The 13,276-nt window shown below is 35.3% G+C and overlaps 1 protein-coding gene across 3 annotated transcripts; it reads left to right on the top strand.

Moving 5' to 3' along the window:
• Nucleotides 1–220: 220 nt before the first annotated feature.
• Nucleotides 221–13,039, top strand: LOC149544897 (delta-1-pyrroline-5-carboxylate synthase-like). Of its 3 annotated transcripts, none has more exons than XM_089795451.1 (20): nt 221–410; nt 3,223–3,294; nt 3,396–3,499; nt 3,810–3,912; nt 4,160–4,321; nt 6,797–7,074; nt 7,753–7,903; nt 8,274–8,438; nt 8,967–9,044; nt 9,404–9,493; nt 9,681–9,767; nt 9,911–9,997; nt 10,091–10,187; nt 10,321–10,424; nt 10,531–10,606; nt 11,442–11,592; nt 11,808–11,876; nt 12,017–12,083; nt 12,187–12,257; nt 12,444–13,039. In XM_089795451.1, exons 1-20 carry the CDS (start codon nt 360–362, stop codon nt 12,616–12,618), a joined length of 2,238 nt encoding a protein of 745 aa, XP_089651577.1. In that variant the 5' UTR covers nt 221–359; the 3' UTR covers nt 12,619–13,039. The 3 variants fall into 3 exon arrangements, with proteins under 3 accessions (XP_089651577.1, XP_089651579.1, XP_089651578.1); XM_089795453.1 differs by lacking the exon at nt 221–410 and adding an exon at nt 1,530–1,617; XM_089795452.1 differs by lacking the exon at nt 221–410 and adding an exon at nt 1,787–2,026.
• The last annotated feature ends 237 nt before the right edge of the window (nt 13,040–13,276 follow it).

The raw sequence follows: 13,276 nt of genomic DNA, 5'->3' as shown, positions 1-13,276 counted from the left end.
CCATTAAATTGGAACCATAACCCTTCATTTATTTTTCAAATTTAATTAAAAATAAAACCAACCCTGCTATCTCTTGTTAGAACTCCGCCGCAAATAAGGCAAACCCCGAAAAAATAAACCCGATTTATTTGATAATCTGTCTCATTCTCATTGGCAGACGGGGACTCCATTGTTGCCAACGCAATATAAATACCCCACAATCTGCCCCTACTGTACTCTCACATGTGTGCGTCTTTTGCCTCGAAATACATTTCACCGACAAGTATCAGAAACCAGGTATCAGAATTTTTTTCTTCTGATACTTGACTCGCAGCATCTTTTCAGATTTTTCCGCCCAAACCCTAATTTTTATTGCAGCCATGGATACCTCTCGAGCTTTCATCAAGGATGTCAAGCGAGTTGTAATAAAGGTGACAAATAGTTGTGAGATTGTTCATTGTTCTTTACATTTTTTTTTCTTCCTTACCTTTATGCTTGGATTTATATATATTGAAAACATCAGCACTGTCTGTCACATTTTGGTTTCAGTTCTGTTTAAAACTTTCGCTTTCGGAAGTCAATTTTAACGAGTATGATTTGTCCGTCGAAGGGATTGTTTTAGGTAATTGCCTAAACCGGCGCAAGTTTTCTGTCAAAAATATTCTGTAGGGATTCGTACACGCACTTCAAGATTTATGGAATATATTTGAAGCTCTCTGGAATGAATCTGGACCTTGCACTTTTGGAGGTTAACTTTAATGAGCACTGTATTTTAGCCCTGTATTTGCTTGTGCCTAGGTGACGCGAATGTTTGAGCCATTTGCCTGTTTTCACCGAGTTTAATTTATTTCGCTGTAATTGACGGGAATAGCTGAACCATTTTTAATTAATCAAGTTTTCTGTGAATTGTAAATTTTGGTCTGTCGACGGGAATATCTGATGCTTTGCTTTGGTTCTGGGGAAAATTTATACTAGCTGACGGGATCATTCAACCCTTGTGTTAACTCTGAATTTGGTAGAGTTTTAAGTTTTTATAGCTGACGGGAACGTTTTTAACTCTTTGACATAAATTAGCCTACCGTCGTCAGTTGACGGGTATGATTAAACCCTTTGTGGGTTTTAATATGCGAATCTAAAGTTCTACTTGCTGACGGGAATATTTCAACTCCTCTGTTGCGATGCTTAGGTGCGTCTAAGTTCTGCCGTCAACTAACGAGAGCATCTGAACTTCCTTTTATAGGAATCCGAGAGTTCACAATAAATCGCGTCGATGCTTTCGGCTCTGTTTCTGATGTTTATTGAAAGCAGAAAGATGATTTGATTCGGTCTTTTTATTTCGATTTTTTGAGGTTACATCACGTTTTATGTAAAAACTCGATGTCGTTTGCTGACGTTTTGTTTCTAATAGAACCGCTGCGGTTTGCGGACGTGATGTCTTTTTTATTTTGAAATTCATTGTTGTGAATTGTTTACCTTTAAAGTCTGACAATCTGATCTAGCGGTGGAGGATCCGGTAACCGGTTGACTTGTGCTAAATTGTTCTCTGTTATATTTTGACGTTGGTCTTTCGCTTTTTTGAGGCCCTACTTTAGTCCGAAAACCGACGCCGTCTGTTGGATTATTGTTTTTAATACGTTTGTAAGTTTCGATTATTGTGGATGCATGGATTTTTATTTTTTATATATTTCTGTTATCAAAACCCTACCGGGAACTTCTTGATAGGTACTACCTAAGTATTTTGGACATCGATTATTGTGATTACTTGAAAGTTGAAAGTTAAAGTAATAATTTAAATCATTTATTTCCGAACGGGTCCCTCGTGTACTTGCCGCTCCTGTGAATTTTTAGGGGACCTAAATTTGACGGTTAATCCTTTCTGTCAAGCAATCCTTTGTGAAGGTTATCCATTCAAAGTAGTGTGATTATTTCAATATATATCATATATATGTGTAGGACCACAACTAGCTTATATATATTTTATATATATAAAATAAGCGGAGAGATATCCTTCTGAGGCACCATCATCACATATTTATGTGTCTAAGAGGTGTGAGGAAATGATTCAAGACTCTTGATTTGCCTCATTTTAACTTCCATTTCCTCTCTGTAATGTTCATGATTTTAATTATAATTATATTTAGTCTATTTCTATTTTATTTTTACGCTAATTTTTTTTCAAAATGGAAAATGTTTACATTGAAGATTGCTGCCACTGTAGAAAGCCTCTCGGCTTAATTATATAGAAATGTTGGACAATGTTTCCAAAATCTCCCTTCGTATGATACAGTCGTCCTAAAGTTTTGATTCTATTTTATGGTAAAAATGCTTAAATTTGGTCATATGACCGTATCTCATCCTACAGATTGTTTTGATTTATGGATGTTGAATAATTTGCTACAGAGTGAAATAGCTGATGTATCACATGAATTCCAAGATATCTGGAATGAATTTATGCCATACAGTGCTGGGTATGGGAGCCCCTTTAGTGAACATTATTCTAAAAAATCAAAATCATTCTCTTTCTGTGCCTGTCCAGAGTAAGGCATGCTTATGTTACTAGTATTTTGATCTTGTGGATGTTATCAAAATCAAAGCCGTTTCATTTGATCTTTTTGGATTTATGGGCACTTGGCTCGAGTGTGCATTTATCTGCATTCATTTATAAATGTGTACTATGTATATATGCACACACACATTCATAGGCAGGTGAGAGGTGCTTTGTGTGTGGGACTGGGTGGGGGGTCCCCTACTATTCTAATGGGCAGGTTGGGGGGAAGTCAAAGGGCTATGCGGGGTGGGTGCCCGGATGCCTGCTGTTGGTTCCCGATCCAATGCCTAATAAAACTCCCCTTCTCTCATCTGCATTACCAGTCCTCCCTCCCCCACCATCCATTGGCATTGAGCCACAGGCAGGCCCCATAAACCATATCAGGGTGCAAAGGTTTGGATGGCCGAGGTTGATCAATGACCTAGGGGACTAGGCCATTGATCACATGATAAAATATCTCCTCCTAGCAAGAGATTGTATAGTTCAATTCCCAAATCACGCTAATGAATTGATTATATTTGGATCAAGTATTGGCTTTTAGGATGATTGCATGTCATAAATCTGACATTATGATTAAGGCTTAAGCTGTAAGCTTACCACTTTCAGTCTGGATGAGTTCATACCCCTACCCCCAAAATGCATGGGGGGATATTGACCAAAAGAATTTGAGTTCTTAGACTTGCTTGGGTGTGCAGGTTGGAACTGCTGTTGTCTCCCGATCAGATGGCAGACTTGCGCTTGGTCGTCTTGGTTGCTTGTGTGAGCAGGTAGTATTGCAGCAACATACAATCTGATCATACATGTCTAGAATTTGACTTAAACAATTTGATATCCAAAGTATTATTACAGCTTACTCAATTCTTTTCAGGTCAAAGAAATGATTTCTGAGGGCTTTGAAGTTGTTCTTGTCACTTCTGGTGCAGTTGGAGTTGGAAGACAGAGACTTCGCTATCGACAATTGATCAATAGCAGGTTTTCTTTTTAATCAAGTCTCTATAGATGCTGATGCTTTCTTACATTTATGCACTAAACCAAGGTTATGAGCCCTTTTTTTATTCGGGTCATATGCCATTTTCTACCTTAACAAATGCATCCAAAAATGTACTATTGGCATTTAAAATTGATCTTGTTTTGCTTACATTTTGAATAAATTTCTTTCTAGCATGCTTCTTGTTACATTTTCAAAAACTGAGATAAGTAAAACCACATAATTTCTGCTGTATATCATCAAGTTTATAATATAGTCTACTGCAATTATTTTTCCATCTCTTCCGTTTGGCAGCTTTGCGGATTTGCAGAAGCCTCAGGATGAACTTGATGGAAAGCCATGTGCCGCAGTTGGTCAGAGTGGTTTAATGGCTCTCTATGATAGTATGTTCAGCCAGGTAAGCATGAAGTTATTGTTATCACTGCCAGGAACTACCATTTCTGTATGATGTACATTCTTACTGATGACAATGTTTGATGTACATTCTTACTGATGACAATGCATTTAAATAATTATGTTTATTATGAACATCAGTAGATGTCATGGACAAAGTGAAATACACTGAGATTAAATTCTAGAGAAATTCAAGCCCGGGAATTATTGGTTTCAATTTTATGATAAATCAGTATTGGTTGGCTTTGCAGCTGGATGTGGCATCCTCCCAACTGCTTGTGACTGATAATGACTTCAAAGACCCAGATTTACGGACTCAACTCAGTGAAACTGTAAACTCATTGCTAGATCTTCATGTGGTTCCCATTTTCAATGAAAATGATGCAATCAGCACTAGGAAAGCTCCATATGAGGTATAATACTAACATTTGTGTTGAACGCTTAGAGCTACTCATCCTAAAATGTCTCCATTTTGCAACAGCCAGATATTTGGGTGTTAGGCATAATTTTTATTTGAGAAGAATTAGTTTTTCATTTGGTGTCCTCTTTTTGCAATATCTGCAACTAATTGGAGAGTGCATTGTGAAAAAACTGAAAGTTTTGAAGGCAAACTTCTCCATGTGTATTTTGTTGTCTTTTGCACATCTTTACAGGTGTCTGGATCTATAGTATTAAAAGTTTCAACAGGTAAAGTTATATATTTGCTACAATAGGGAATAGATGGAAATGAGTTGTCTTAGCATGAATTTTTTTACAGATAATTACCAGGTTCAATGTTTCTGGACTATTGCTAGATGTGTATAGAGCTAACAAACAGTAGAATTACAATGGAAAATATCAATTTAAAAAGCACTTTTTACCAAAGCATGGGCTGTAACTTGCATCACAATATGAAAACAGAGATTACATATAGGACAAAAATAATGTCTGTCAGTGTTCCTTAAGGATGCATTTTCACTCCCAAAAATAAACTTGGCTTCCAGGATGGGGATGAGACACTTCCCACTGCACCTCTACCAACACTGTCCATCCACTGCCATCCCTAAATGCAAACTGCATCAAACAGTAAAATCTGAATCCTTTTTTCAAAGTTTCCGACAAAACTTTCTAATTCACCATTAAAGCTCTTTACCAGTCATAAATGAACAAGTTTATCTCACACCACAATTCCTTTTTCAATATTGCCAACAAAGCTCTCCAAATCACTATTAAAACTTGAGCTTCCAGGAGGGGGATGAGATGCTCCCCAATGCACCTCCACCAACACTTCATCAATTGCCATCCCTAAATGCAAACTGCATCAAACAGTAAAATCTAAATCTTTTTTCAAAACTTCCAACAAAACTCTTTAAATTAACAATTAAAGCTCTTTGCCAGTCAGCAATGAACAAGCTTTCCTCACACCACAATTCCTTTTTCAAAATTGCTAACAAAGCTCAACAGATCACTATTAGAACTTGCGCTTCCAGGATGGGGATGACGTGCTCCTCACTGCACCTCCATCAACATTGTCCATCCACCACCACCCCCAAAAACAAAGTGCATCAAACACTAAGACCTGAATCCTTTTTTCAAAATTGCCTACAAAGCTCTTTAAATCACGATTAAAGCTCTTTGCCAGTCGGCAATGGACAAGCTTTCTTCACACCACAATCCGTACCCTTCCTTGTTGAGTTTTTACAGTGTTTATGACCTTATATTTTCTTGGTTGACGAGGATCTTCCTATTCGAGGTTTGGCAGAGAAAATGTTAAATCCCTGAGATTTCAATTGCCATGATTATAATAGGTAGCGAGCAGATGACAAGGAGCCAGTAAAGAGGAGTAGAGAAAGGAGGAAAACTTTGGCAAAAGGAAAAGGTTAATTGAGCAGGAGAGAATGGAAAAAAGTAAAGTCAAAATGGAAAAAACTGCTGAATAGTTTTTAGATAATGATTTTTGGCTTTGGAAAAAATAATTCAGTCCCATTATATGCACATCCCTCTGCAGGAAATTTGTATGCATTATTAAGAGTGAAAGAAGAAATAATTTTTTTTTGGCTCTTCATAAAATATGAAGTTTTTGGCTCCCTCTCTTCTGCAACTTTAAAGGAAAACCAAAAAAATACATGAGGAGATTCTTCCAGGTAGACGAAAAGTTTATTTAGGGGCCAATTTAGACTACGAACATAGCATCAGGATCAACTAAATAAATTTATTGATTTAAAAACGAAAGCTATTATAGTTAGATTTATTGGGATTTGGCTTTCAACATATAGAATATAAGAGTGGGATAGGGAAGAATTGGAAGGAATGCCTAAGCTGAGAATAAGCTATTTAGTGAGAGCTTTCTTGCAAATTACATTTCAATCCAAAGCTATGGGAATAAAATATCCAAAGAATGTCTTTAGTAAAACAAAGGCCAAAGGCTCCAACAACACCATTTATTCATTCATCTACAACATATTAATTATTACATTCAATAGCTTTGTACAGCTCTTCATGTTTAAACCTACCAACCACCACTTAACAACTAACTAGAAACTGATTTCTATTAACTGAAGTGGTTATTACATAAGCACTTACATTATTCAATAACCTCTGTTATGCACTGTTAACTAATGCCTCCCTTTAGTGCTAGTTATGAGTTTTTATTCAGTGATGTATGAATTTTTATTCAGTGGTTGCATTTATAATTGTATGACTGTCCATTGCGTTTTGATTGTTACAGTCTGGATTATATTGCGAGTCATACTTAGCATTATTGAATAGAAAGCTCAACTGGTACCTTGATGATAGAAATTCTACATTTATTTATTTTATTTTTTGTTTATAAGCTATTTTATTAGGACTTTTCTCTGTCATCATCATACATAGTCATTGAACGTGTTTCATTTTCTTCATTTTTTCAGGATTCCTCTGGGATTTTCTGGGATAATGACAGTTTGGCTGCTCTCTTAGCACTTGAGCTGAAAGCTGATCTTCTGATTCTTCTAAGTGATGTTGATGGGCTTTATAGTGGACCTCCATGTGATCCTCGATCAAAGCTTATTCATTTGTACATAAGAGAAAAGCATAATGAGGAAATCACCTTTGGTGAAAAGTCCAGGGTAGGACGAGGTGGCATGACAGCAAAGGTAAAAGCTGCTGATGCTGCAGCATGTGCTGGGATCCCTGTGGTAATCACTAGGTATGCCTCCCTTAGATATTCTTATTTATTATATTGTTAATAAATATTTCTTTAAATGATCTTTTTACATGCTGAAATTGTTTGTATTATGTCTCATGTCTTCATCTTTTGGCTGTTCAATTTACTAGATTTGTGCTCAATATTTTATTTTTCCCAAAGAAAGCCATGAAGCATCAATTCACCTAAAGAAAGTCACCTTTAGGCCTACAAAAACAGTCTTGGGTGGAAATGTCAGAGCTTTATTTTGTAGATTTAAGAGATATAGGGTGGAAATAAACCTAGGAGTCATATCTAAAGGTTACTAAAGAAAATTTGTAGCCAATATTACTCTCAAATTAATCTAGCCAAATAAGGTGAGCTTTGTGAATCCCAAATTGAAGTAACACAATTTTGCTTTCTAAAGGGTCTAAATGAAGCTGCAAATACTCTAGATATTTTTGGATTTGTTTTCTAGCTTGGACATGGAGACTTGTGGTAATGTAGGCAATAATCTTTGTTACTCATGAGTTTGGGGAAATCAGCTTTTGCATTCTCTACACACTTGCATTTTTTGAGGGTTGGAACTTAACTCAATTTAACTGTATTGTAACATAAAAAGATATATAGATGGTAGATTTAATTATTTTAGCTGTTTATTATTTGGATTTTGTAAAGTCTTACATTTTTGTACATATGCAGTGGGTTCTCCACAGATGGTATTGTAGGAGTTCTGAAAGGTGACCATATAGGCACACTTTTCCACAAGGATGCTCACTTATGGTTACCAAAAAAAGATGTCAGTGCCCGTAAGATGGCAGTTGCTGCAAGAGATGCTAGCCGGCATTTGCAGGTTATGCCTATGTGATTTTGTAATTTAGTTTTTATATAATTTCTCCTTGAATCATAATAGAACAGATTGTTAATTGCATTATAATAAATTAAAATTTAGTATTAATGTTTATATTTTGCCTTTTTGTTGCAGGTCATGCCTATGTGATTTTGTAATTTAGTTTTTATATAATTTCTCCTTGAATCATAATATAGAACAGATTGTTAATGGCATTATAATAAATTAGCATTTAGTATCAATGTGTATATTTTGCATTTTTGTTTTCTCTGTTTGCGTCAATGTAATTTGTTTGTTTGATTTTTTAATATACAATTCTTTTTCTGATGATTAGTACGATTACCTTGTCATTAAATATTTCCAACAATTGCAGGGTCTTTCCACTGTTGAACGACAGAAGATTCTACGAGATGTAGCTGATGCTTTGGAAGCAAATGAGGGTTTGATCAGAATGGAGAATGAAGTTGATATAGAAGTGGCACAAGTAGCTGGCATTCCAGAGTCCTTAATTTCCCGTTTAACACTTAAATCTGGGAAGGTAATTCAACTCTTAATTTGTGATTGCTTTGTGTGTCATGGTATTGTAGATATGCTTAAGAATTGTCTCCCTGTGTCTTCCTTGGTTAGTGGGGAAATTTGAAGGCCATCCTCAGCCCCTGGCTATATTGGACAGTTTATGGCTAGGGATGTCTAATGGTCATCACATTCAGTAGCATTTATGCAATTGTCCCATATGCATCAAAATTGCTTTGAAATTGTAAGAGCTCGAAGAAATCCCATAAACAAGCCAAATAAGTTGCTTGAAGTTTTCTGGAAGTCGCCTCAGAAGAAACTGAGACGAATGTCAGATTATGACTGCACAAATATATATTGTAACTCAAAATTTTTGGCAATAAAGAGGCCAATGAACATATACAGCTATAGCCTATAATTGATCATTTGTGTTTCACATTCTCAGCTTATGTGTGATCTGTATAGCATTATGTATTTAATTTGCATTAGCACTTCTTGAAAGAACAATATTTATCACCCATATGTTATTCTAATAAGTGATATTGGATTGCAGATATCTTCTTTAGCCAAGTCCATACGAGTTCTTGCAGACATGGATGAGCCAATCGGACAAGTTCAGAAAAGAACAGAGGTATATTAGAAAACACAGTTTCTAATGTAACCCGTTTTATAAATACTGATATCCCAAGAGATCTTGGAATAACCTTAGAGAGTTAGATTTGCTTGAATAAAGTATTTTTTTTGTTGAAACCTAGTTTTAATTGCTAATTATGGACCACTCAGTGTGCTTCAAAATGTCGATCAAAGAAACATACACAGTAAAAATCAGAAGTTTTTAAATCTCAATCAAAGATGTTAAGCTGTATTTTTGGCATTTTAGGTTGGCATCTGGATTCATAAATATTAAAAATAATGCAGTTTCCATGGTTTATAACTCTGATGTAACCTTTCTCAGCCTAAGTTGTTTAATAATTAAAAGTTTGAATGCAGCTGGCAGATGGGCTTATTTTAGAGAAAACTACCAGCCCCTTGGGTGTGCTCCTAATTATTTTTGAGTCACGGCCTGATGCTTTAGTTCAGGTATAATTGCTCAGAATGACTTTATTTCTGTAATGAGACTAGTTTGCTATTTGGGAGTTTTTATTTTTGTAATGCGACCAGTTTGTTATTTGAGGAAAATCATTCAAAATTTGGCTTGTGTATGGCTATTAGTACATTTTCTCTTGTTACATGATCTATGTAATTATTGATTTCTCAATGTTTATAGATTGCTTCCTTGGCAATTCGAAGTGGGAATGGCCTTCTCTTGAAGGGTGGCAAAGAAGCAGTTCGAACAAATGCCATTTTGCATAAGGTACATGTCAAATTCAATTGGAACTATTCATCTTTGGCCACTAAAGATAAGAGACATCCAATTCAATTTATGGGATGTATAAGTAGCTTGTCTAATGCATCCTGAAATGAACAATAACTTGGTTTTAACTTTTATCTCAAAAGGTTATTACCGATGCAATTCCTGAATCTGTGGGAAAGAATCTTATTGGCCTTGTAACATCAAGAGATGAAATTCCAGATCTGCTAAAGGTGTAATTTGTAGTATTTTATTTTTCTTTTCAAATTTAACTTTCCAATGAAGGCTTTTTAACTAAGCTTGAACATTCACTTTTTCATTTACAGCTGGATGACGTTATAGATCTTGTCATTCCAAGGGGCAGCAATAAACTGGTTTCACAAATCAAGGATTCAACAAAAATTCCTGTGCTTGGTCATGCTGGTATCGTATATCTTTTGTTTCCATATTCTTATGCACATGGCAGTGTAATCTAAATTAGTGCTTATGGTATGCCCTCTATCTAATTGAAATTCTAGTAAGCTTACTGAAAGTTGGTGGCTTTTATTGCTTCCAGATGGTGTCTGTCATGTGTATGTTGATAAAACAGTAAATTTGGATTTGGCAAAAAATATTATATTGGATGCTAAGACAGACTATCCTGCTGCTTGTAATGCAATGGTAAGGATATCAGTAAAATTTTCTATCAACAAAGTGCATGCAATGCCACTATGATTTTTTACTGCCATCTATATACTGTCTAATTAATATTCGGCACCATTTCCAGGAAACACTTCTTGTAAATGAAGAGCTACTAAAAACTGGGGATCTTGATGAGCTCGTTTTAGCACTACAGACTGCAGGTAAATTCTTATTAAACATAGATATGATGTGTAGAAGTTAACATGGGTTGGTTCACTGAACTTATAAAACATAGTTGTGGAAAATAAAGTGATTCTGCTGGCAGTTATTCGTTCTTATTAGAAAATGTCAGATAATTTTAAGCATGAGAATGGGAAGAGAACATCAAATAACACATCACAGGAAAGGGCCTGTGGATCAAGATCATGTAGCTTAAAAAGTTTGTTTCATTGGATCTGTAAATAAAGAATGTTTGTCTCTAGAATGACAAAGCTGGTCATGTATACACTAAGGATGCTATTAGTACATTATATGTCACGCTCTCACCTAGAGTACCATAATTACAATACTCAGACTTTGCCTGCACTCACAAGATATGCTTGACCTGGAATAGGACTTAAACACCCAAACTTGCAAAGAGTTATCATTCTGTTTTTGTGAATATGTATGAAAGCTATTGCTTATAGTTTTCAACTTGGATGTGGTCCTTTATTTTGTTGGCAACAGTGACTGTAACAGCCAATAAGTAAATAAAATATAATCCTAATCTGTGTGGTTAGTGATATGTATGTCTAGGAAGGACCTTAAAGGTTCTAATCCTGTTGCTTCTTAGTATAAATACATAGAAATTATAAAAGTGCTGTAAATTACAGTCTATAGATTTGTCAAGATGAATGTTTTATATCCAATTTTCCAAAACATGTTTAGCAATTTATGAATTATGGTCAACCTACAAGTACTGGCTGTTGGGAAGCCCGTTATGTACTGGAAAATGTAGATTATTATATTCTCATCTGTTTTGTTTTGTCTTTCTTCAAATATCAACAATCTCTGCAGGTGTAAAACTCTACAGTGGTCCAAGAGTTAGTAATCTTCTGCAAATTCCAAGTGCTCCTTCCCTCCATCATGAATACAGTTCCATGGCCTGCACTTTGGAGATAGTTAAAGATGTCTATGCAGCCATAGATTATATACACGAACATGGGAGGTATATTTAGTAACTTATAGATACTATAATTATACATTAATGGTATTACTTTATTTACCACAATGTGCTTTCTGATTATTATATCCCACCAAAATTTCCACTTAGTTAATTACGATTTATATGTCTGTTTTCTTAAGTGAGTGGATAATGGCATGTTTTTTGTAGTCGTTTGCTAATTCAAACTAAATAATAATTACAATATTTGTGTTTTTCAGTGCCCACACAGATTGCATTGTGACTGAAGATACTGATGTTGCAGAAGTATTTTTGCATCGGCTAGATAGGTTTGTCAATTATATAGTTTTAGAAGATTTTCTATGGAATATCTATTGAAAATCTGAATATCTGATGTTTAATCTATTTGCCATGTTAGTGTGGAAAGAGTTGCATATAAATTTTCCTAAATCACTTTTGTTTTGGACAGTGCTGCAGTATTTCATAATGCAAGTACACGGTTCTGTGATGGAGCTCGGTTTGGTCTTGGTGCCGAGGTGAAGTAGACTACCATTATTTTAGTTGCAGTAAAAAATAGTTCCTTGTATACCAAGTCTAGTATTGGTTGACAGAAAATTTCTATTTTGTGGAATTGAGCAGGTTGGAATCAGTACCAGTAGAATCCATGCACGGGGACCTGTTGGTGTTGAAGGGCTCCTCACAACACGATGGTAACCACTTAGCTTGGAATAAGTATTTGATAACATTTGTTTACTTTTGGTGTATACTGTAAACTAATTAGATTGTTGGAAGCTCAATATTGGTCATGTCTTGTTTAAGATTTGGTTTGCTAAAGCAGCATAAGAATGTACATTATTCATTTCGGAAGGATCATATTGTTGACGTGTGCTTTCCAGGCTACTGAGAGGTCATGGGCATACTGTGGATGGTGATCGTGGTGTGACTTTCACCCACAAGGAGCTTCCACTTGAGCCCCAGTATAAGGATTTAAAGCTTAATAAAATTTTAAGCAATGGTGTTCATGTCCCTCATCATCATGGAAATCATGGTCTACTAGCTAACGGCTTCTGAAAACCTAGAAAGCCTAGAATGGTAGTACTTTTTTCTACTTTGGTAAAAAACTTTATTTCCAGGCGACAGTACACAGCTTATGAACACAGAGTATTGAGGAGTATATCCAGTATAGTTTGTATCGTATCCTAGCTTCCTGGTTTATGATTATTCTTTATGCTGAGCTGCACCTTGTGATATATCTAATTATTATATCAACAATATTTTGTATAAATATATTCTTGTAAATGGTTTTGGCTTTTGACAAACAGTCATTGTCATTCAATTTTGATATTAGATATTGTTTGGTATCAGGTTATTTCAGTCTATAATGTACACAGATATTTCCGCTAATGGGTTCTTAAAACTGTTTGTAAGCTCTTGACAAAAAAATCTTTTGATGACAAAAGGTCTTTAATGCCAACAGATATCTTATTCGGCAGAGATGGTGTTTAATCTGATTTTGCCTTTAATCTGTCGATTTATGAATCACTGGAATGCTTCCAAACTAATTGAAATAGTGGTAGTAAAAACACATTTGCAGTTGTAAGAAAAACAAATTTAGATAAATACAAATGTGTACATGTCTTGTCTGTATTGTGATTCTTTAGAGATGTAGAAGTAAAGCTGGTTTATCAGGGTTCAGGTTTAGAGCTCTATATTTAGCTCTGTTTTGGGA

The sequence above is a fragment of the Cupressus sempervirens genome, chromosome 8 (assembly GCF_028749045.1).
Source record: "Cupressus sempervirens isolate cs-2001-9-10 chromosome 8, ASM2874904v1, whole genome shotgun sequence".
Lineage (NCBI taxonomy): Eukaryota > Viridiplantae > Streptophyta > Pinopsida > Cupressales > Cupressaceae > Cupressus > Cupressus sempervirens.
This window is presented reverse-complemented; position numbering and strand designations above follow the sequence as displayed.

Coding starts and splice junctions, on each gene's coding strand:
- LOC149544897 (XM_089795451.1), top strand. CDS start 360: ATGGATACCTCTCGAGCTTTCATCAAGGATGTCAAGCGAGTTGTAATA. Junction 8,439..8,966: donor TAACACTTAAATCTGGGAAG/GTAATTCAACTC, acceptor ATTGGATTGCAG/ATATCTTCTTTAGCCAAGTC. Junction 11,877..12,016: donor TTTTTGCATCGGCTAGATAG/GTTTGTCAATTA, acceptor TGTTTTGGACAG/TGCTGCAGTATTTCATAATG.